The sequence below is a fragment of the Microcebus murinus genome, chromosome 18 (assembly GCF_040939455.1).
Source record: "Microcebus murinus isolate Inina chromosome 18, M.murinus_Inina_mat1.0, whole genome shotgun sequence".
NCBI lineage: Eukaryota > Metazoa > Chordata > Mammalia > Primates > Cheirogaleidae > Microcebus > Microcebus murinus.
Window position 1 is genome coordinate 52,465,937 of NC_134121.1, and position 24,216 is coordinate 52,490,152.

The 24,216-nt window shown below is 35.4% G+C and overlaps 1 protein-coding gene across 1 annotated transcript in view; it reads right to left on the minus strand.

Moving 5' to 3' along the window:
* The window catches only part of ABCA8 (ATP binding cassette subfamily A member 8), a 62,837-nt gene that overhangs the window by 30,171 nt on the left and 8,450 nt on the right, over nt 1-24,216 (minus strand). Inside the window, exons 4-17 of the mRNA XM_012747411.3 lie at nt 21,364-21,528; nt 17,550-17,653; nt 16,713-16,939; nt 14,769-14,910; nt 14,263-14,448; nt 13,099-13,246; nt 9,855-10,023; nt 7,400-7,458; nt 6,530-6,640; nt 5,533-5,708; nt 4,926-5,045; nt 4,681-4,819; nt 3,896-3,986; nt 1,015-1,154 (exon numbers count right to left, since the gene is read on the minus strand). Coding sequence (XP_012602865.2) covers nt 1,015-1,154; nt 3,896-3,986; nt 4,681-4,819; nt 4,926-5,045; nt 5,533-5,708; nt 6,530-6,640; nt 7,400-7,458; nt 9,855-10,023; nt 13,099-13,246; nt 14,263-14,448; nt 14,769-14,910; nt 16,713-16,939; nt 17,550-17,653; nt 21,364-21,528 — 1,977 coding nt within the window. The remainder of the gene's footprint in view (nt 1-1,014; nt 1,155-3,895; nt 3,987-4,680; nt 4,820-4,925; nt 5,046-5,532; nt 5,709-6,529; nt 6,641-7,399; nt 7,459-9,854; nt 10,024-13,098; nt 13,247-14,262; nt 14,449-14,768; nt 14,911-16,712; nt 16,940-17,549; nt 17,654-21,363; nt 21,529-24,216) is intronic.

Genomic DNA, 24,216 nt, shown 5'->3' on the forward strand with positions numbered 1-24,216 from the left:
GTCCTTAGGCTTCAACCTAGCACTCCTAGTTGGACAAAAGGATAAATTAAAACCTGTCTTCACTAGAACACTATATACAGAAAGGCAGAAAATAAGTAAGATTTAAACTGCTAATGAGTCTTATGCATTATCTATCATTCCACCTAAAACTTTTACAAATTTTCTCTAAGTTATTAAAACACACTAATTAATGCTCTATTTAATTTAATTAAAATATACTAATTAGTGTTTGATTAAAACTTCGCCTGATGATTCTAAGAAATACTTGTGTTGTCACCATAAAATATATACTTGAATGGCTTTGTGGGGTAATTTGTATGTCTTTGTTAACCACACATATGGCAAAGTCAATTGTCTCAACTACTCACTGCAAGCTCTTCCAGTGACCCATGTTAGGGAACAGATTCTCTGAATAACAAACATAATTAGTAAACTTTTATGTATTAGCCTAAAAAACCCAAAGCTATCACAAAAGTATATCCAAGAAGAGTGGAATTGGAATGTTCCTAACACAAAGAAATGTTACATGCCTGAAATGATGGATACCCCAACTATCCTGATTTGATAAATTCACATTGTGTGTTTGTATTAAAACATCATATGTAACCTATGAAGATATACAACTGTTGAGTACCCATAATAATTAGAAATTAAAGAAAAAGAAATAGCCACATCATGGGGCTGTTTAATATAGTGCTTAAGCAAGAGGTGTTAGATTATTTGTGTTTAAGTACAGTTATGAAGACTAGAATATTCTGCTACACACTAAAAGGAGAAAAAGGACTGAAAGAAGATTCAGTCTTCTATAATGCCCAGGCATTACAATATCACTATTAGAATATAATAATATTTACCACTATAGATAAAATACTCTAGGTATCATACTATTCTTTTGATCATGTCTCAATATGTGAACACACCATAAACCCTCAAAAAAGTTGGTTATAGTGATTATCATTATTATCATTATGAAATTATTTCTACATTTTGTTTCATAGTGGTCATGTACATTACCTGGAAATTTATTTGTTCTTTCTAAGGGTAATGTATACACAACTTTTCCTTCGCTTGCTGTTGATAATTGGGCATCAGGGATGTGCTGTTTAACAAGTGATGTGATGTTTTCCTGAACACATATTTCATTTAACTGCAAACTGCCATTCCGAGAACAAAAAAGGTATATGTTATTTGACATAGTGTCCAATAGCATGAAAAAAATGACTAGTATCTATAGGACAAAAGTATCAATTAAAATATAATGCCAGAAATAGGTCATATAAACATGAAATTAGAGGACAAAACCCCCAAATCATAGGATATCATGGGGAAAAGCAAAGAATGAATCAGCATTTCTTGAGGTTACTCAGGAGTGGTGCCCAGAGAAGTCTGGTATTGATTGAGGTCCTTGAACAAAGATGAGGACTACACAACATGGATAATGTTCAATATTATGTTCAAAGGAAGTTTAAGTTTGCTAAATAGGGTTGTTGTATTGGTTCAAAAGAACAAGGGACCTTTGACAAGTATGATGCCACACAGGTTTAGTTATTCAATTTAGTCATCCAATGTAAATGAATTCAGTTCTAAGTATGGGACAGACATTGTACTAAGTGCTGAGGGTACGATGGTGACCATCATAGCATTGCCCTTCTCTTATGGAGTTGATTGCCTAGTGGGGGAGACAGAAAGAAAACAAATGAACAAACAGAGCAGTAAAATAATTGTCAATAGTAGTAAGTGCTACAAAGGAAACTGGGTTACAGATAGAAACTAATTATAGATGAATTGGGGGTTTGGTTAGTGGGATCCCTAACTTTTGTTTTCCTTTTAGTGCTAATCCCACAATGTTGATTAAGAAAAAAATTATCATTGAGAAAATCAGCCTATCCATTCAAAAACACCACACATATTTCCCCATTATAGACAAAAAGACAAAAATTTATTAATCAAGGTTACAAAGTATACAGTAGATAAAATATCAGTAGTGACTTGGCTTTGAAACTTGGTTTTGTCACTTGAAACATGTTATTAAACCTGTCTGTACAGTTACTTTGTTCAGAATGATTCCTGGCATCTAGGGTAAAATAGAAATGATTCCTAGCATCTAGGGTTGTTCTAAGAACTGAGTAATAGTAATGTTTTCCTGTAGCAAGCTCTTAAAAATAGCCTCTATTTTATTTGACCAAATGCTTAAGTCAAAATTATTCTATTCACTCATAAGACATGTATAGACTTACAAGAAGATGTGCAATTTTTTGAAGCAGTGAAATCTGCAGCAGGAATGAAGCAAAAAAAAAAAAACATATCATAGTTGTTCGCCATAATGCTGCCCCCTCAAAATAAAAACTGTTCAAGAAATATTCCTTGGCTACTTATAAGAACTTGTGTTGGGTGCTATGGGGGACTGCATAAGTGGAACACAGTGTCCTTCCTTGAGGAGCTTACAGCTTAGAAGGGGGAAGTATGGTCAATTTTTTTCTGTAAATGGCTGGATAGTGAATATTCTAGGCTTTGCGGGCTACCAGATTTCTGTTTCAACTCTTCAACTCTGCTGTTGTAATGTGGAAGCAGCCATAGCAATACGTAAGAGACTGGACAAGGCCGGGTCCAATCAAACATTATTTACAGAAACAGGAAATGGGCTGGATTTGATTCATGGGCCATCGTTTGTTGATTTCTGGTTTAGAAGAGAATAAGGCAACTGGACAAATTCGTGTCCAGGAGCTCACAAAGAGGCTCACAAATTGGGCAGGGATCCTGACTAGCACTTTTTATTTTGAGAACATGTTACTTTGCCATGCAAATGCAAGACAGCATCGCATTTATTTTTCTATAACCTTCACTTGCAACTGGGAATTATTACTCCTACTTTATAGCTGAGAAAATAGAGTTTCAGAGACTTTAATTTCCAAGAAGAGATTCAAACCAAGTGCTTTAGGAAATAAAAAAAAAAAATGAGACATTACACAGAACTGGAAAATTAACAAAGTGTATGAGATATATTATCAAATAACTCTTTGGGATTTAAACAAGCAGAAAAGGGTTCAACGAAACTGCCAGCCTGTTTGCTTTGTTTCGTTGCCATCACATGGTGGTTTGTGGTTTCCTTTTTTAAGTCTAGATGGTAAAAATCAGGAAAACTAACCAATAATTTAATAATTAAAAAGTAGTTTCAAATATGGATTTAGACACTAGATTTTGAAGTTAAAAATATCTAGGTCCAATTCCTGGCTCCACCACTTATGAATTTGAGAAGCCTATGATTTCTTTCTTTCTTTCTTTTTTTTTAGTTTTTTTTTAGCACTCAAACTGGCAATTTTATCTATAAAGTAAAAGTAACAACAGTTCCTATCTCAAAGAATAGAAGATTTAAATAAAATAATGTTAAATATCATACTCCTGAATGATTCAATAAATAACAGCTAGAATATGCTATTATTCAAAATAATGATAATAATAAGATGAAGAGGATGGACAGGAGAACAAGAAGGACAGAATTTAGGAGGAGTGGAAGTAGCTGGTTTAAGAAATTGTATTAACACCCTGGGTGAGAGAGGATGAGGGTGTGAATCACAAATGTGTCAACTGAAAAATTCCCTTAATACATGTCTCCCTTAACAAACAATGTATTGTGGATATATTTTCTAGCATGTTTATCTAAACTTTTGTTGTTACATTCTCAGTCTCTAAAATCTGCCAATAAATATCTCTTATATATACATACTAATTGACAAGGGAGCTAGATATCTGCACAAATATGTGTATACTAGTGTGTGCAAACATCTATGTACGATGAGAAAAGTTTTTCTTATGTATTGTTAATGTTCTACTTCAAGCACCATGCCTTATTCTAGCTCAGTTTCCATTTAATTCCAGCCTTCTCAAGTGGCCCTACCTTAAGTGATAGCCAATCCCCCATTTCTTCTTTAGGAACAGAGAAGAGCCTGCACACTTCAGTTTCCCTTTGGAGAGAAACACTTTCCTATCTGAAAGGGAAGAAAAGCAAAAATGAAAGTTTGGTAAGAAGTTGCCCATTCACATCCAAGAAAAGGAAGGTAAGCATCAACATAAGCAAACTCTAATTCAGGAGCTCCTACAGCCTCAAATACAGGGTTTAAGAAGGCTGAGTAGTACTCCATGGCAATTCAGGTAATCGAAACGTTTGTACTTCCCTAATATTCCGAAATAATTTTTTTTAAAAAAGGACTCAATGAAATAGACACATTTTAATTTCATTAATACCTTAGGCTAGTGTTTTGCCATCCAACTCATCAGGGAAATTAAATTATATGGATATATTTTTAATATAGAGAATCACCCTATTCTATATTTTAAAGGATCAAACATTAAAATCATTTGAATATTTCAAGTTGATTTACCTCAATTGTGAGTATAAAGGTCAATCTCAGATTAGAATATAGATGTCCTTCACTTTACAGTAAGCGAGTTTCCTGGCAGATCCTGCTCTTACGTGATCAAACGATACAAAAGTGTACAAGGTACACTAAAATGGTTCAGAGTCAGAGACTTTGGGTCCAGTTCCTGTCATTACCGGCTGTTCAGATTACCGGACACAGCTACATTGCCAAATTACAAAATATAACTGTTCAGAAAGCAATCTATACTTCTTAAATCTCTTAAAATTCTCATCAAGATACTTAAAAGGAAACCAGCAATTACCAGCCAGGATGTCAGCCTCGTCCATGAACTGGGTGCTGAAGAGCACAACTCGATCTGCTTTGCGTTCCTTCAGGAGGTTCCACACTCGGTGTCTTGAAAAGGGGTCCAGCCCAGCTGTCGGCTCATCCAACAGGAAAATCTACAGAGGAGGAAAGTTTATGAAGAAGTAAAGGATTTGATTTGAGCTATTACCGGAAGTCTCAGTTTTTAAGATTTGCATTCACCTGTGCATTCACCTGACTTACCTTGGGATCTCCTAAAATGGCAATCCCAAAGGTTAGTTTTCTCTTCTGTCCGCCGCTTAAGTTTTGAGCAAGGACATCCTGAATATTTTTCATTTCCAATTCCAGCAAAACTCTTTGTATCTAACCAAAAGACAACATTTATATCATAAACTAAGATTTCTGAGATTTAAACAGAAAACTAAGATTTTCTGTTTAAATGTATAAATATAGGCTGTAAAGTGTGATGGTTAAAAGTATGGGTACTAGAGCCAAACTGCCTGGGTTTACACATGCCAGTCAGGTTAACTAGCTGCACAATGGTGGTCAAATTACTTGCTCTCTTGAACCTCAGTTTCCACATGTGTAAAATGGGGATAATGATAGCACCTATCTCTTAGGGTTATTGTGAGAAATAAAGGAGTTATTGCATTTAAAGTTAAAGATAGGCTTAGCACATTGTAAATTATATCTAAATGTTAGCTGTGGTTTAAATTGGATTTTCGTCTCCAACATTTATACTATGATTTACATACAAATAATTGAATGAAAAAAAAATAAAAATATCAGTGCAAATAGGTTTTAACGATCCCATTTTGTCCAACACCTTAGTTCTAACATACTTATGTACCTCTTTATCCACTTCTTGTGGCAGAATCCCCTTTATTTTAGCAAAGAGCCTGAGGTTTTCTTTTACAGTGAGGAAGTCAAATTGCACATTGGCTTGTGGACAAACTCCAGTGAGCATTCTGATATTTTCTAGGTTAGCCATTTCTGAAAGTTTATTATTGTAGATGGCAACTGAACCTATAACAAAGTTTAACATTTAGTATTAGAATAATGCTTAAATTAGAATATTTCTAAATAAAAATCATAATCTATTAGTTATCTTTTAAAGGTATGCATTTATTTTCAAGGATTATAAAATTCAGACATTATGAACTTCCATTTTAGTTGCATGGTTTAGTAAAGTAAACAAGTTCCCATCTGCAGCTTTTCCCATCAAGATATAGTCTCTTTATCTGCCCCTCACGTTTCGGTGGCCATATACCCAATGGGACCATAGCAACTGTGATACAAGCAAAGGCTGACGAAGAGCTTCCACACAGTGATTTGCCCTTTGTTGCTGCTGGAATCGTGGAGACCATCGGGTGAAGAATCCCAGGCTAGCTTCCTGGAAGGTGAAAGTCCACGTGGGAAAGGAAGTGCAGCTGCCCTAACTGAGGCCCCAGTTATGTGAATTAGGCCATGTCGCATCATCCAGCCCCCGTCACTTTGGCCCAGGACAGAAAAGCTGCCCAGTCAACCCACGAAATCATAAGAAACAATAAAACATTTTTCTTTTAAGCCATTAACTTTGGGAGTGCTTGTCATGCAGCAAGAGCTGACAGACACAAGTTGGAACGCCAAAGGGTAACTAATGGCCATGAAAAAAATTATTATGTAATACTCACATTCCATATATAGTATACCAATGAACTATTACATACTTTTATAGAATGTTATCATAAATAAGTTTCTATTTCTTCTCTAGGTGTTTGTGCTAGGTTTGAGGAGTTTGTGATTACTAATCAGAAGGATTTGCTAGCTGATTTGTCAATCTGACTTGGGGAAAGAAAAATTCTTACCTTTGGTGGGAACAGACAAACCATTAAGAATGTTTAGCAATGTCGACTTTCCAGCTCCACTGTGACCAAGTATTGCAGTGATCTGGCCTTCATATATGTCAAGCACCAGATCTAGAAAGAAAAGAGGAAAGGAAGGAGAAGAATGAAGGGAGGTAGGAAGAGAGGAAGGAGGGAAGGAAGGAAGGAAGGAAGGAAGGAAGGAAGGAAGGAAGGAAGGAAGGAAGGAAGGAATAAAAGCAATTAAAATCACAAATAAAATTCTATTATGGAGCTAATGAATTGTTATTTTATTTTCTTCATTGGCCGTATTTTCTATGTATGAATATATTGTTAAATTCAAAATAAAACATAAGAAACCTTCATAAACTTATTGCTAAAAATATCCCTTTTAAATTTTGAGAATAATTAGTTTAAATTAATGCAACATGTCTATCTGCTAAGTTAATTGACATTGCCTGGCATATGATAAGTGGATGTTAATATTTATTGAATGAAGAATAGGCTAACAGCAAATATTACATCCCTAAAACTTCTTTAAGGTAAATGACTTTTTTGCACAAAAGAAAAACATACAGTATCTACCAATAGATTTTTCATTCCAGAAGAGAAATTTGAGGTTGCAGAAAAAAACACCCCAGAATATCCTTAGGCTACCTCAATATCACACAGTGTAGATTTTAAATACATATAATTCTAAAACATAAAGCAGAAGTAATGTGTTAAAAAGAAAAATTTCTCACGTGGCACAAATAACTCTTTTCAAATCTGAAATACCACCACTCATTGCTCACCCAAAGCAAAACAAACTGAATTAAGTCAGGAAAGCAATATTAATATGATAGCTTAAATAATCTCTCTCTCTCTCTTTACCTTTCAAGGCTTCTACTTTATCTGGCTTGCCTTTATATTCTTTTGTAACATTTCTGATTCTGAAAGAAAAAAAAAAAAAGAAAGATACTTCAAGATGACAATTTTATTCAATTTTTAATTCTGAGTTTGGTTGATGAAATTGGATGAATCTTATCTTCGGAGTACATGAGGATCTGGGACCTCACTCTCCTGCAGTCATGGTTGTACGACAGAATCAACTAAAATACCGCTTACCCACGCTGCCTGCACTTGAGCATCACCTGAGGAGTTTTACAACTTTAACTGTGCTTGGGACCCATCAGCAGAGGTTCTGATTCCATAGATCGGAGCCTAACCTAATATTAGTATTGGAGAACAGGATCATCTCTGAACCGCAAAGCTAAAGAAGCTAGAGAAAACATACACATCTAATACCCAAAGGCTCATTGCGAACCACTGGCGCAGATTGGAGGTATCCTTGACTGTCTTGAGTCAAGATCTCCAGAAGGACATTTTGATAAAAGCCATTCTCGGCCGGGTGCGGTGGCTCACGCCTGTAATCCTAGCTCTTGGGAGGCCGAGGCGGGCGGATTGCTCAAGGTCAGGAGTTCAAAACCAGCCTGAGCAAGAGCGAGACCCGTCTCTACTATAAATAGAAAGAAATTAATTGGCCAACTGATATATATATAAAAAATTAGCCGGGCATGGTGGCGCATGCCTGTAGTCCCAGCTACCCGGGAGGCTGAGGCAGAAGGATCACTAGAGCCCAGGAGTTTGAGGTTGCTGTGAGCTAGGCTGACGCCACGGCACTCACTCTAGCCTGGACAACAAAGCGAGACTCTTTCTCAAAAAAAAAAAAAAAAAAAAAAAAAAAAAAGCCATTCTCACTGAGTTAAGTGATATCCCATTGTCGTTTTGATTCTCATTTCCCTGATGATTAGAGATGCTGAGCATTTTTTTGTGTTCATGTCTTGTAAGTCATTATTACATTAATAAAGTTACACTTTTTAAAGCTGCAGGGGAAAAAAAATCGCCAGAAGTTCAGTAAAAGGTAGAGTAAAAAGAGAAGGAATATATCAGAATAGCAAGAGCATGGGTTCCACAGTCCTACCCAGCTGAGCCCGTCTCATCTCTCTACTACTTAGTGTTCTGTTACCTTAACCAATGTACTTATTCTAGCTAAGTTTCAGCTTTCACAACATGAAAATTTGTGGTACTTTAGGATTGTACTGGAGGGCAAATAAAGCATTTCATCTTGCATGTACAGAGCTTGGTCCATGATAAACGTTCAATAAAGGTAAGATGATATTGGTTTGATGATGATGATTATAGCAATAGAAAGGAATGGAATTAACATATGCTGGATGCTAGATCTGTAACCCTAGGCATGACCTGTATGGTTGTATTCTCCCAGTTGGGTATATATGTAATTAATAAGCCAAAATAAATTTTTGTTTCTTATTTTGTCATCTACTATTCCTCAAATGATCCGGGCTCCATTCATTTAAAACTATTTAGTTAGTTTTATTCTCTTATTTCCATTTCAATTCCATTTCATTGCCATTCCACTTTTAGTTGGGTGAGGTGCTAAAGAGATCAAAGAGAAACAAAAAGAAACACAAACACGTCAAATAAAACCATTGCTTTGCTCTTAGCTGCTCTGCTGGAAGCTAAACCTAGCTCACGCTGAATGACAGATACAAATGTACGGAAGATAAATACGAACAGGCTAAGATAAAAAATGAAACCGGCTCTAGAAGCTCAGTAGCCTGGTGTAATCTGGAGGAATTCATAGGGTACTGACTCGGGCTGGTCAGTGAAACCTGCATGAGATTTGAACCATCAGGGACCTTGACTTTCTTCCTGTTTTTTCATTTAGAAATAAAAGTTACCGGCACCAAACACAGAACGAAGCTACGCATGATTCTAACGAGCCCCTCTCCCCGAACCTCCCGGTGTCTGTCCCCAGGGTTTGCCTCCTTTCCTCTTCCCTACTCCTCCACCTTCTTTTAAAAGACAATAAATATTAGGAATGATAGTAAGAGGAGTTAAAAAGATAAATAAAAGACAATAAATGCAAGAGAAAAGAGAAGTTGAAAATATTTGAGAGAAAAATGGGGAGTATAACAAATGAGGTGGGGTCAAAGTGTGAATAAATGAGACGAAGCAAAAAAATGAGGGAGCCTAAGGATAGAGAAATAAAACAAAAGACAGAACACTGAGAATTCGGCAGGGGTTTTGTTGAATTATCTTTGTTGGTGAGATTTAAGTCTTTATTTAGTGTGAATGTCAATAATGTAAGACCTCAAGGGGTTGGCAAAGGAATTTTTCTTTGACCCTGAAGTGGGAAGTGATAGATGTGGCATGGCGAGGATTGGTGGGAACTATCTGCAGAGCACAAGAGAACTTTGCTATGTCAGGTGCTAACTATGAGCTTCCCAGCCTTTGGTCTGTTCTCTCTTTGCATCTTTGTTACCTGATGGCTTCTTTCCCATTGAATTCTGGAGACACTGGTTCGAAAGAGTCATTGGATGAAAGATCAGAATCTATTTCATCTTCCAGGGCCACGTGATCAGGCTTTTGTTGTTGTGACCAAAATGAGGACTTCAGGAAAAACAAAGGCGAATTTCGACGTCCATATTCATCTACATGACCAGGAGACAGTTAAGTATTGGGTCAATCACCACTTTCAGAGAGAGAGAGAGAGTCATAATAATGTATCATGGCAATGCATCCCCTTTGTCACTAAACCTTAACACATGGTCAACACAAAGTAATGCCCATATTTTGACACGTGTAACTTCGTGATTAAAAAAGAAAAATTCAAATGGAATTTACATAAGTGCTCAGAGTTTTCTTAACCTTAGAAAGCCAGATATTGAAACATAAATGCAAGAGATGCCAGGCATGCTGAATTCTGTCTAGGAGATCAGGTGTCATTACATCGGTAAAGGAAGAACTTGAGAAGTGACTATTGGCTAAACAAAACAAATATTCCAAGGGAACATAGAATAGAAATTAAAAAAATAAGTGACACATATGTAAGAAAGGGATAGAATGGGGCAAAAGAATTTATTGAAACTTAACAGAGTGGAATTTTTAAAAAAAGCTACTTTGCATTTCTGCTTATCTCATCCCCAAACAGTAACTTTCCTCTGAAACAAATTTATGATGTACTTTGAGAACATATTATCTGTAAACATCTTGCTGGAAACTAATCCATGCTGTATTTGTGCTTTCTTATCACTTTTGTTTTCCTACATGTTAGGAAATTATGAAATGGAAGAATCATATTTCACTGATATCATGCAACTGACCTCTGCTGTAAGAGTGATAGGTTTTCAAACTCAAGTGTACTTTTCACTTGTTCAGTCCTTAATTCATGAAATAAATATTTACTGAGCACTCTCTGTATACCTGGCATATGATATAATGTTAGCTACTATCTGTCTCTTCCTTTTCAACAAAAAAATCTAGCAAATAAAAGCACACAGCCATACATTCTGCCCCCAGATTTATCATTACATAGTTATGTCATTTTATCTGGTTAATTTTTCTTCCTGTCATTCATATGTATTATGCTTAAAAGAATTTTGAAAAAGTCACCTCTGGCCTTAAGTTCAGGCTTAGTGAATGGATGATAATCAAGAAGAAAATGGAATCATTCAGTTATATTGGATAAAAGAAACATTCTAGTTATACTAATAAAATAAAATGCTTTTGAAACTGAAAAAAGTGAGCATGTGACAAATATATTTATGACTAGGATATAAGATTAAGAAATAAGATGCAGATATGAAAATGGAACAGTAGTTGATATAAGGGAATTTGATAACCACATACAAATGGAATATTTAAAGTAATATCATTAGAATATGTTTGAAACAAGGACTAAGAAAATATGGAATATATCATATAATGTACACAAAAATCAAATTTAAGATGGTTAGAGAAAACAGTTGCCTAAGGGGATACTATTAAGCAATTGCAAATATAGTAACATCTGTTTGTGGATGCATTCCGAATAAACACATTGAAAAAACAAATAAATATGAAAGAAAATTTAAGTAGACTCCCTTAATAAGTAGAAGAAAAAATGTATTAGTAATTATAAGGGTCACAAGAGTAAACTTCCTGAACTAACAGCACACCAGTAATAGACTCTATGGTGTAAACACAAACAAAGGTCATTGACATTTCACCATAAAGGCAAAATCACAAAAATGAAACAGATGAAAACGTATTTAAATACCTTTTTTAATGAAGCAGTGTTAGCACAGGATAGAAAGGCTTAGAAAATTAGTAAGTGAAAAAATAATTTTGTTATGTAGTCACCTCATTTTCACCTCCACTGGAAAAAATATTAATAAAATGAAAACATACTCTATCTATTCAAACAATTCTAGTTGTAAAAAAAAAAAAAAGTCAATCCCGATCTATTTTTCTGGATTCTTCTGAAAGGCAGAGACAGTATTCTTAAGGGATTATCTAAAAACTAAGCAACACACACAACAACAGGGTCAATTCTCTGCTTCAAGATGTTGCTTTCTGGCTGGGCGTGGTGGCTCAGGCCTGTAATCCTAGCACTCTGGGAGGCCGAGGTGGGTGGATTGCTCTGAGGTCAGGAGTTTGAAACCAGCCGGAGCAAGAGGGAGACCCCATCTCTACTATAAAAATAGAAAGAAATTAATTGGACAACTAATATATATAGAAAAAATTAGCTGGGCATGGTAGCACATGCCTGTAGTCCCAGCTACTCGGGAGGCTGAGGCTGGAGGATTGCTTGAGCCCAGGAGATTGAGGTTGCTGTGAGCTAGGCTGACGCCACGGCACTCACTCTAGCCTGGGCAACAAAGCGACACTCTGTCTCCAAAAAAAAAAAAAAAAGATGTTGCTTTCTGTGTCGCCTCCTACCCTTTGCCCTTCTTTCCTTCCACAAGTGTTTATTCATTGTTTTATTAATAGAGGACCCTTGGCATTCTGTCTTGAATAGGAAATGCAGAGGGGAAAGACTCAGGCCCTGCCTTTGATTATAAAAGAAGGGAGAGAAAAGTGAACCCACGTTTCAGCCACAAGTGTTTACCGAGTGCCCTAGTGTGCATCAGACACTGGAGTGGGGGTGCTTGGGGTTTCATCTGTGAACAAAACAGATCCCTGCTTTTGTAGAACTCGTATTCTTATAAGTTCCATGCTGATAAAAGTGAAAATTAGTGACATATTGACTTTCCCCGATTGTGAAATTCTCGGGAGATTTCTAAAAATATAGATGCCCTGGTCCCATCACTGATTAATTGAATCAGAGTCTCTCCAGGTTGAGCTGGGCTTAGTATTTCTTTAAAGTTCTCTACATGGTTCCGATGTCTAGCCTGGGCTCAGAACCACTGAGCTAAATAGTTAGACAAAAGCAGCTCTCAATTGCTATGATTGCCTGATCCATTTAGGAACTAGCTTTCTAAGCATCACTTTTAAAAGAAACACTTGGAGTAGAGTGACGTTCAAACAAGGGCGAGTGATTCTATAAACATAATTCGGGCATTAGTTCTAACAAGTAGAAAGAAATGAAGCACTAATTCAGCCAGTAGTGACAACTTTGCCCATCTCCTTCCTGTTGATACACAAAGTAGTTCTTAAGATATAAATAGCATACGTGTTAAGAGATTCATTTTTAGAAAATAAAATTATTTAAATGATGTTTGATTTTAAATAATATCACTACTCACTTGGTAAAATTTTTTCAAAGTAAATCGCCAATGCCAGATAGAGGCAAGTATCAAATGCCAGCATGAAATATATTGGTATAATGAGATATGAGCCATCTGATGGGTCAGGAAGTACATTAGAATTCAAATCATAGTCCGAACGTAAAAGCTGCAAATTAAAAGTAATTAATTGAGGGAAATTAGGTTTATGATAAATGGTAAACAATTAGGTTTAATATAGGAATAAAATGGCTACTTCTTGCCTCAAACTGGGGATAGAAAGTTAAATAAGGAGATTGCCTACTTCATGGTTCTCAGATCTATTGGAAGGCATGGACTTATGACCAACTATACTGAATTTTAGTACTTGCTATGATAAAAATATGTTCCAAATGGAATTGGAATATTAGCAGGGAGTAGGGAAGTATGGGAAACAATGATATTTGAGCTCCAAAGTGAAGATAAACTTTCACTTAATAGGACATAGTCAAAAGGTGTGTTGAATTTTTAAAATGGCTGCATGAAGGAGAAGTTACACTCTTGGAAAAAGGCACTGGTATGTTTAAGGAGAACCAGTGGAAAAGTGGGCTTGTCTATGTTTAAGTTAATGAGCTCTTTATAATTAACAACCATTTTATTAAGCACTAAATAATGAATATTTAATGACTGGCATTACCATTTAATCGGAGGGAAGGCAAAGTGAGTTAAATAAGAATCAAATAAATAGAAAAGACAGTTTATGAACAGGAATATAATTTACTAATCAATTTTCAAAATGTTTTTAAATTTTGATTTCATTTTATTTTCTTGTCTGATTTTTACAGTCATGTATATCCTTCAATTACTAAGTAAAAATATGAAATGGAAATAGTTATTTAGAATTTAGATTTATAACATCCAGTCCATATTTAATTAATAGCCTAAGAAAACATTTTATATTGTCTTTAAAGAATTATACATTAATCTTCTAGGTTTTTTTTTTTTTTGGTCACTTTCTAAATGGCTTATTTTGCTGGACTAAATACTTTTAAGGTTTTAAGACTTCATCTTTATAATCTTAGAAGAGTCTTCACTAGGGTTTTAAACCTTACAACACTGAGCATAAAAATGACTACGGCTTACTGAATTCCAGAGAAGAAAGATGTTTCAGAAATGTCATCAATAAACAATTAGATTGCTTCTCACCTGGATCATTCCAAGCATGAAAGCAAAAGGGCTAAGCAAACTTAAAATCCACTCCAAGGATGCAGGAAGGTATCTGTACAATGATGTGAATCCCAGATTTCCCCAAAAGACAGTGAGAAGGAACACGATCAGGCCAGTGAGGAAAGATTTCTTTACCAAGATGCTCATTAAGAAAGTCAAAGCTATCTGAAATGAGAGAAAATCTAGTTTGTTTTTGTTTCTCTAAAAATTATCATAAATAATAATATAAGCATATATAAACATAATAAAATAAGATTTTTAATATACAAAATTATCCTTATGTTATGATCTTGTATATAATACACAAAGCTTCGTTCTGCAAATTGTATTAAAAATCGGCATTACAAAACAGCACAAATCAAATGCTACCTGTCCATAGATTTTGAAATGCAAACAGAGCAGATAGAAAAAAAGGGGAGAAGTATGTAATCAATAAATTTTTAGGCTGTCAGGTGGACTGGGAGACATTAAATTCAGCAACTCACCAAAGACAATCCATAGAGGAGAAAGAGGGTGAAGACCACCATGAAGCCTGTCAGAATGATAAACTGAGTTGATTTTATAACCAGTGCCAAGAAAATGGCCATAATGAAGATGAAACCAGCATACAGCAAACCCCAGGAAACCCTAATGTGGAAACAAAATGTTATTTTAGCATTTCATGTTCAATTGAAAAGCAGGACTTGGAAAAGATTCTAACATTCATTCATTCATTCATTCTCTCATTCAGCAGATATTTATTCAGTGTTCTAAGGATATGTAAATACAAGGTAATAATTCCAGGCAGAATTCTTTGGGAATTAGGAATGCTCTTTAGGAATTAGGAATGTCCTTTAGCAATTAGGAATATTTTCCCCTAAAATTGATTTCAGAAATATACACTTTCACACATTTATGTGTGAAATATATACACATAATTGTGAGGGGAAAGAAAGAAAAACAAGGCTTCCAGTCTGATAGATAGATTTCGGTTCAAACAGTTTGTCTGTTGCATTCTTACTTTGTGACAAACTCCGTAACCACTCTCTTATTCCTTTATACCTCTGGGCACTAGAAATAATATTACAGTGATGACTCAACGAGGTAATATCTACATAGGACACCGTCTTAGTGCATGGCAGCCCCTTAGTGAATCTCAGATCCATTTCTCCGCTCTGGAGCCTCTCTGGGGCGAAGAGCATTACAGATTTTCTTGAAAATAAGAAATTCTCCCTTATGTATAATTTTGTGTGTCTGTCTTTTTTCAAATGCTGTTGTCATCTTTCTCTGGGTGTGCTCACCAAAATAGTCTACATACTTGCCTGTAAGTATGTATAGTCTACACACTTGCCATCCATTTTTCTGTTAAGCTAGAATGCTAAAACATTAGCTCATTTCTTTTGTCTTAGAATAGTTCACTTTCCTTTCCTCATCAATTTCTTTTACCTTGTTTTACAATATTCTTTGAAAGCTATAATGAAATAATAATAATTTTAAAAAGCAAAAGCAAAAACAGCTGCAAAACCAACAAGATAATAGCCGGCACATATAGCAATTATTATATGTTGGGAAATGTTTTAAGAACTTAGCAAATATTAGATCATTTTATTCTTAAATCAATTTATTCTCATAATAGCCTTATGCAGAAATAGCGTTATTTTCCTCATTTTATTGACAGAGAAGCTAATGTACAAGGATGTTAAGTAACTCTGTTTCAAGTCCAGGCCTTTTGGCTCTAGAGTCTTTAGATTTCACTGCTCTCCTATATTTCCCTCCAATATTACTTCAATAAAGAGGTCAGTATTTATTTATAGTATTTTCATCCTGGGATTAGGATGAAATTCTATTTCTTCTAGACTCCTAATTGGTTGTCATTTGCACAATTCAGCTGTCTCCGTGGCCTCTACGTTATTTCCTTTCTCTTCCCTGCAAACATCACCTCCATGCCCTCTGGGTCAATTATGCATAAATTCTTACACAGAACCTTGTCCATTCTTGGAATTACTCAACCTCTGATATTTAAAATTCACATTACCCAGCCTCTATTCACAACCCTATTGTGTTTGCTCGTTCCCTCAGATATACCTGCCACGTTCTTCAGTTTCAAAAACATTCCTGATCCTTGGCCTCTTTTTCCCTTTCCGTCCTACCCTCATTTGAAATCCACTTCTGTCTGGCATATACACCAATGTCTACCTTTTCTATTACCCTCTTCCTATGGTTGTCTTCCATCGTCCTCACTTCTCAGTCACCCAGCAAACCTAACCCAGGTGTTCTTATTTCACTCAGAGAAGCAAGTAACACCTGGCAAACATTAAACCAATGGCAATTTATTCCATTCAGAGGTACAAAGCAAACAGAGAATCATTTAAGTTTTAATAAAGGTGCAATGAAGATGCCCGGTATTCGTGAGTTCCTCCATGTATCCATTTGTGCTACATTTGACTCACCAGAATGCTGAATCTCGAAGACCCATCATCACCATCAAACCCTTCATCCTTTTTCTCTCTCTTGTGACGTTAACGGCTGCATAGTAAGTGAATGGGGAAAAGGAAATAATGCAGAAGACAATGAGCATATCTGTTAAAACTCCTGTTTGTTCAATAAAGGACTGCAGCTTCATACATTTTCCAGTAACTGACAGCAGTTCCTCCATCACTGAATGATTTGTTGTGACCTGAAGAAATATTAATAAACAAAATTTGTATATTAGTGAATGGCATGCTCTGTTTTGCTTCGATCATCTGTTTTCCTATGAGTGCATGCCTGGCCTATTGGGATCTGATGCTAGCCTAAATTTCTACTTCTGTCTCCTGTCATCGGCCCACATGGAGCTTGGAGTTGAGGCATTCTGAGATATGTACAGTCCTCAGAATTTACTATGTGTTATATCACCTCCCTGCCTAACATTACTTTACAAACCTCTCACCTCAACCTTTGAGTTTAAATGTTATTTAATTGGGAATTCTTCCATGGCATTCTAGACTGGGAAGGTTTTGCTCATTTGCTTAAAGGACTTTAAGTCCATGTTAGCCTATTTCTGTTCTAATAATTTTCTTGTTACGTGCCTGGCTTCCTGACAAGGTTGAGTCCATGGATAGATTTTTCTTCTATTTGTGTCTATATCCCAATGACATATGGCAACTTTAGTAAGCTTTGCCAAAAAGATAAGGATGAGTAAATGAAAGAACAGGGCTATCTACTTATATTTTCTTCCATGAAACTTTCAATTCCTCTAATATTAATTTTCATTAAATATTAATTTGCATTGAACATTTCATACTCACTTCTATAATGGCAGCATTAATGGCAGCTTGAAGAGCCACAAAACCTTTCTCCCAGAATGATGAAACTTCACATTCAACATCTTCATTCATTCCATAACAATGAGCTTTGTGAAGAAAAGAAACCGTACTGTCATCATGGGTTTTTTAGTCTTAATTATAGGAAACAGTGGACTTCTCAATGACCCCAAATTCCAAATGTTCCTATTTTGACTAAAGCCTATGAAAACATAAATCATAATAATGATTCGCAAATAAATCATAATAATGATTCTCAAAATGAATCAGGCAAAACACTCTTATGAAGTGTTCTGCATTAATTGTTGTACTCCAAGCTTTTTCACACTATCTTTTGTGCTTCTCTTTCAATCAATAATTTTGTTGATCTCTTCTCTTTTTTTCTTTGTATTGTGAAAACAATATCTTTCTCTGTTTTTCAAAAGTCGGCAGAGTCTAATAGGGATTGAGAAACACTGAACTAAAGCTTATTCTAACATATGACACAGATACAATAGGCAAATGGAAGTTCAAATATGATAGCAACTTAAATCATGTCGACCAGAATGTCTTTTAGAGAGAAAGACCCATTTATTAAGAAGAAAACCTACCAGTCTATTAAACTGTATTAAAGATATATTTAAATATTTTAAACTCTACAATTCCAAATATTTCATTATATTTATTATTCTATACTTTGCTCACTTGCTCTAGATTATGATTTTGAAATGTGTATAAATGGTCTTATTTATTTTTTTTCTTCTCTTTATCATTATGTAGTGCCATTGCAGGAATGTGAGTCAACGTATTTATCCATACTCTTGTTAATGATAATTTGATTAGTTCCTTTATTCTTTTTACTATTACATAAAAATCTGCTGCTATAAAAATCTTTATGTATATCTTCTTATAAATACATGTATGTCAAGATAGTCTCTTATATGCTGCAGTGACAATCCCCAAATCTCAGTGACTTATCACAGTAAAAGTTTATTTCTCATTCCGGCTGCAAATTCAGCATGGGTCTTGGGTATGAGTGTTGGGGTTTTCTATTCCACATCAAACTAAGGATCCTGAGATGAAAGGAGTTTCCTCCAACTGGTATTTGTATTGTCATACATGGCCTCCTCTTCATTTTCAGAAGCAGGTGAGGAAAGGTGGAGAACTCACGCCTGGTTTTATATGCCTTGGCGCTAGCTCTGTCATCATAGCTTCAAATAGTAATTATTCTACACCTTCAGGAAGGAGAGAAGAACAGGCTGCAAGTCTGTAACACCAGGATGAGAGTTTCACTAATAAGATTTCTATGATGCTGGGTTATAGCGTCATGGCGTAAAGGTTCTTGCTAACGTTGCAGAAGGGAATTTCAGGAAACTCACACAACTGAGCAATAGTGGCAAGTATATTGAGTGAAAGCCGACAGGCTTAGGAAAGGCTTGCGCAGAAGTGAAAGTACACTCCCAAGGAAGGGAGCGGACAGGCTCAAAAAGAGCAACTGTCCGGAACCCTGAGGGGTTGCCATTTTTATTTGATGAGTAAGAACAGAATCAACACTGACCACCCCAGGCTTCTCTGACTTCATCAGTCTCTAAAGGTATTTAACAGAATTGTGGAAGTTCTGGTGAATGTGCTAAGACACGACAGAACTAAGTGCAATAATTAAGAATGGGACAAAATATGTCCTTATTAGATGCTACGTAAACAGAGACCCAGAAAATGCAAGAGCATCAACTCTGAAGACCCCTTTGATTAGATGAGCATTTGCTATTTCTTGTCTTTGGTTTGTTCTTTGACTCTGTTCTTTGCCTCTGTTCTTTGCCTCTGTTCTTTGTCTTTGCCTTTGGTTTGTTCTTGTTTTTCTAGTTACTTGAGGTTTGACATTAGGTTGCTAATTTGTGATATAGCTTTCTGTCTTTCTGATGTAAGCATTTAGTGCTATAAATTTACCTCACAGCACTGCTCTTACTGTATCCCAGAGGTTTTGGTAACTTGTGTCACTATTGTCATTCAATTAATAAATTGTTTTGATTTCCATCTGGATTTTGTCATTGATCCAAAGATTGTTCAGTGGCAGGTTGCTTTATTTCCATGCTTTTATATAGTTTCACAGTTCCTCTTGGAATTGATTTCTAGTTTTGTTCCACTGTGGTGTGAGGAGGTACATGATGTGATTTTAATATTTTTCAATTTTCTGAGACATGTTTGGTTTCTAATAATTATTGGGAGTGACCCTTCATTGAGGGTCAGCAAAGAAAGAAGAACCTCAGTCCTATAACTGCAGGGGGCTGAATTCTATCAACGTGAACAAGCTTGAAAATGGATTCTTCCTAAGAACTTCAAATAAGAGCTCAGCTTAGTCAGCACCTTTATTTCTGCCTCCTGAAGCCTTAAGCGCAGACCCAGTTGGGCTTGTCTAAACTTCTCACCCACACAACTGTGAGCTAACAAGTAGGTGTTGTTTTAAGCCACTGAACTTTGTGTTAATTTGTTGCACAGCAATAGAAAACTAATAAAACCTCTGTAGAATAAAAGGAATGTGGTATATTTTTCCATTTATTTGGGTCTTTTAAAACAAAATATTATATTTTTTCTATGAGAGACCACATATTTTTAGAATTTCTTTTCCTCTAAGGTACATTTTTAGTTGCTACTATGTATTATTTAGTTCATTAGAGGATTATATATCTTAACACATCTTCCCACTAATTATTACTAGCACATCCTATTTTTTATGGTATCTTTTTCCTTTCTTGTGTTTTTGATTGCCTCTCTTATTCTTTAACTTTATAGACATGTTTATTTTATATTCTTGATTTTATAATTCCACTGGGAAAGATGTATTGGCTTTGTTGGTTCTCCTAGCTCTCAGTGAGGGTGGCTTGTCTTCCCATATTGGACCATGAACATATATTGTATAGAGATATTTTATCTTTGTGGCTTGAGTTGAGGCTGCACTTTTCTTGAGAAGATTTATTCTCTCTTCTGCTAAGCACCCTGGTGCCCAACCAACCCAGGATCACTTCATTTATCTTTGCGGTTGGGATTTCTCACACCAGGCAGGTGAGGTAAATAAGAACCCCAAACCCAGGAAAAAGCAGGCTGAAAGCTACAAATTCTCAAAGGAAAATTCTCTTTTCATCATGAAAGCCCAAGTTATGACTAACAACCTTCTTTTTTGGTCTTCCTTTGCCAACAGGTGACTTTTTGTTGTTGTTGTTTATTTACTTTTTCACCAGGTAAGTCTATAGCCTTTCTAGATTCCAAATTAAGGAAGGTATTTCCATCTCATGCAAACACAAGATGTTATGTATATCCATATAGCCACTAAAACTCAAACCTCTTGGTTACTGAGACTGGCAAAATCATATAACATTGATGATAATCTACTCTAGATTTGGTGGCCTCTTCATTTTGTACCCTTAGGAATTTCCCTCACTGTCAGGTGAGCTTATGTAAACATTCAAAGGAAAATTTGTCTTATTTTATTTATAAACAACTTTATTTACTTTTAACAACCATATAATATACTACCTTTAATATATGTGTGTATATATGTGTACATATGCAATTTACACATCTATATAATAAGTGTCTGTATAAGTACATGTATATAATCATATATAACAGCCATATATCAAATGTGTTAGTATACCCAAAAATGAATACAGATTTTTTAAGTGTGTGGCATGCCATATGGACATTTACATATCACCATGGAAAACAGGGATTTTCTAATTTGACATACTAACCTCTATTCCCATATATGGCTTATAACATCATTGAAATAGAGAATAGTGGAATTTTATAACTGGAAAATTACCTGTATGGTCGCTGTGTTCCTTCTTTGTTGGGATTTTGTGGCTCACGGAGAACTTCAAATGATATGAGTACATATTAGTAAAGATGGCTGTTACTACATAATCAGGATAATGTCTTTTTAATTCTTGAATACTTTCCTCATCCGGCATAGCCAAGACTTCTCTACCTGCCATTACAAGAAGGGAATATTATTGTTAGTCAATTATTAGGAAACAGAACTTCAAGAGGTCATGTGTCAATTGCTTTTACTAGAGTTATTTATGAAAGTAAAACAAAATCAAGTATTAACTTTGAGAAAGTCAGGTAAGCTACAAGGCTGAGGGGAGAGATTTCGAAAGTTCCATTTAGATACAATCAGAAGAAATACATGAAAATCAGTTATTTTATTTTTATACATTTTGATATATTGAGCCAATTTAAATCACATAAAATATGGCACTATACCAATTAAACTATTCACAGAAGAATTAGCATTCTTCTAAATCTAAAATGGTAGAGATAGGTAGGTAGATTGATATAGATAGAAGGATATTTTGATTGCAGTTAGGCACTGATTTGTATCAGGTGAAAATAGCTATAAAAATTTATTTTCGCTTAACAACACTGAGGGAATGGTTAATAAGTTTAAAAAAAAGAGTGAAAATTTTAAATATAGGTCAAGTTCTTATGTCGACGTCACTAAAAGAATTTCTCTTTTCAGTAGATACTGTGTTTAAGGCTATATAGATTTTCATTAAAACTGAAAGAATGAGAGAGAATACAAGAAAAGTCCTGGGTTGGGGTGGAACTGTTTAAGATGAATGTGGAAAGAACAGGTCACATGTATTTTAATAGAATTAAATTTTATTCTGGCGTCTATTTTTTAAATCTGTGTCATCATGAGCAAGTCACTTCATTTTTGTTACTCAGTTTATATATTTGTAAAATAAACTTAACGATATCTATTATTATTACAGAATGTTAACACAGAGTACAGAATAATATAGAACAATATTGTTATTACAAAATAATATTCTATTACTCCAAGGCTGGACGCAGTGGCTCACGCCTGTAATTCCAGCCAAAGCAGGAGGATCTCTTGAGGCAAAATAATATTCTATTACTACAGAATAAAGTCTCTGAAAAAGCACATAGTAGCATTGAGTGAATATTTATTTTCATAATTGCAGATGGCTTTGGATGAAGGTATTGTTGAGAAGCTTGAGTTCCTGACCCTGGGGCTCTCAGGAAGACATCTCTGAAACAGAGGACAGGAGCAAACATGTTTCAGGACAGATTGATTAGGAGACTGGATCTTAGGTGGACAGAGCAGATCAGGTTATGATCTTGAATCAGAAGTGGATTCAGTGTTAGCAGATAAGATGCACAGTGTAGACATTCAGATTCAGGGGTAATAGTGTGACAGTCGGTGACATGCCATGGGGAAGCATGTTTTTTTTGTGTGTGTGGATTCAAGATCATTTCTGTTTTTATTGACACATAATGTTTTTACATGTTTATGGGATACATGTGTTATTTTGCTACGTGCATTACATAGAATGTGTAATGCTCTATCTGGCCAGGGTATTTGGGGTATCCAACAGTTTAAGTATTCATCATTTCTATGTGTTAGGAACATTTCAAGTTCTTTCTTCTAGCCATTTTGAAATATGCAATACATTGTTGTTAACAATTGTCACCCTACTCTGCTAACAAACACAACTTGTTCCTTCTATTTACTTGTTTGTTAATACCCATGAGCCAACCTTTCTTCATCCTCCTCCCAACACACCCTTCCCAGTCTCCGGTATCTATCATTCCACTCTCTACCTCCATGAGATCAACTTTTTCGGCCCCCACATACGAGTAAGAACATGTGATATTTGTGTTTCAGTGCCTGGCTTGTTACACTTAACATAATGACCTCCAGTTCCATCCATGTTGCTACAAATTACTCGATTTCATTGTTGTTTTTTTTGTGCCCTAAGAGTATGCCATTGTGTATATGTACCGCATTTTCTTTATCCGTTCCTTCATTGATGGACACTTAGGTCGATTCCATATCTTTGCTATTGTGAATAGTGCTGCAATAAACAGGATACAGATATCCTTTTGATATACTGATTTCTTTTCCTTTGGAGAAACACCCAAGAGTGGCATTGCTGGATCATATGGTACTTCTATTTTTAGTTTTGTGAGAACTATCTATCCTGTTTTCCACAGTGGCTGTACTAATTTACATTCCCACCATTAGTGTATAAGAGGGCAAAGCAGGTTTGAGATGGTTCACACCCTCCTGGCACAGCAGTGTGCCTTGAAGCACAGACAGGAAAGAAAATCCAACACAGTCTGGAATCTGTGGCCACAGAGACTCCAAAAAAGTCAATTGCACTAATAAATGCAAGTGCCTGAACACAGATTTAGTTAATGAACTAACTAAGAACACAACTAACCCTAAATCACCCATTTGTTCCAATGGATATAATCCCGGAAATTATTATGAACTATTGGGAAAGGTCTATAATCCTTTCACTGGAGTTGCTTATCTGGTAGGGTCTGCAGGCTGCCTCTGCCTCTGGGAGAGCCAACTTGTAAATAAAGCCAGCACACAAGACTGTAGACCTGAGAGCCAGAGGCAAACTGTTGCTAAACCTCTATCCCACCCTGCATTAATACTTTGCTCATTTAAACTAGACAAAGGATTCTTTTTCCTTAAGATAGGTTGATCCAGGATTCTTAATCTCAACAGAAACATCTATAAACATATAGTATTTTTAAATAGATTATTATTTAAATAGATTTATTAGATAAATTAAATAATTTATCTATTTATTAAATAGATGATTATTATAAACTAGTCACCCTACTGATCTAT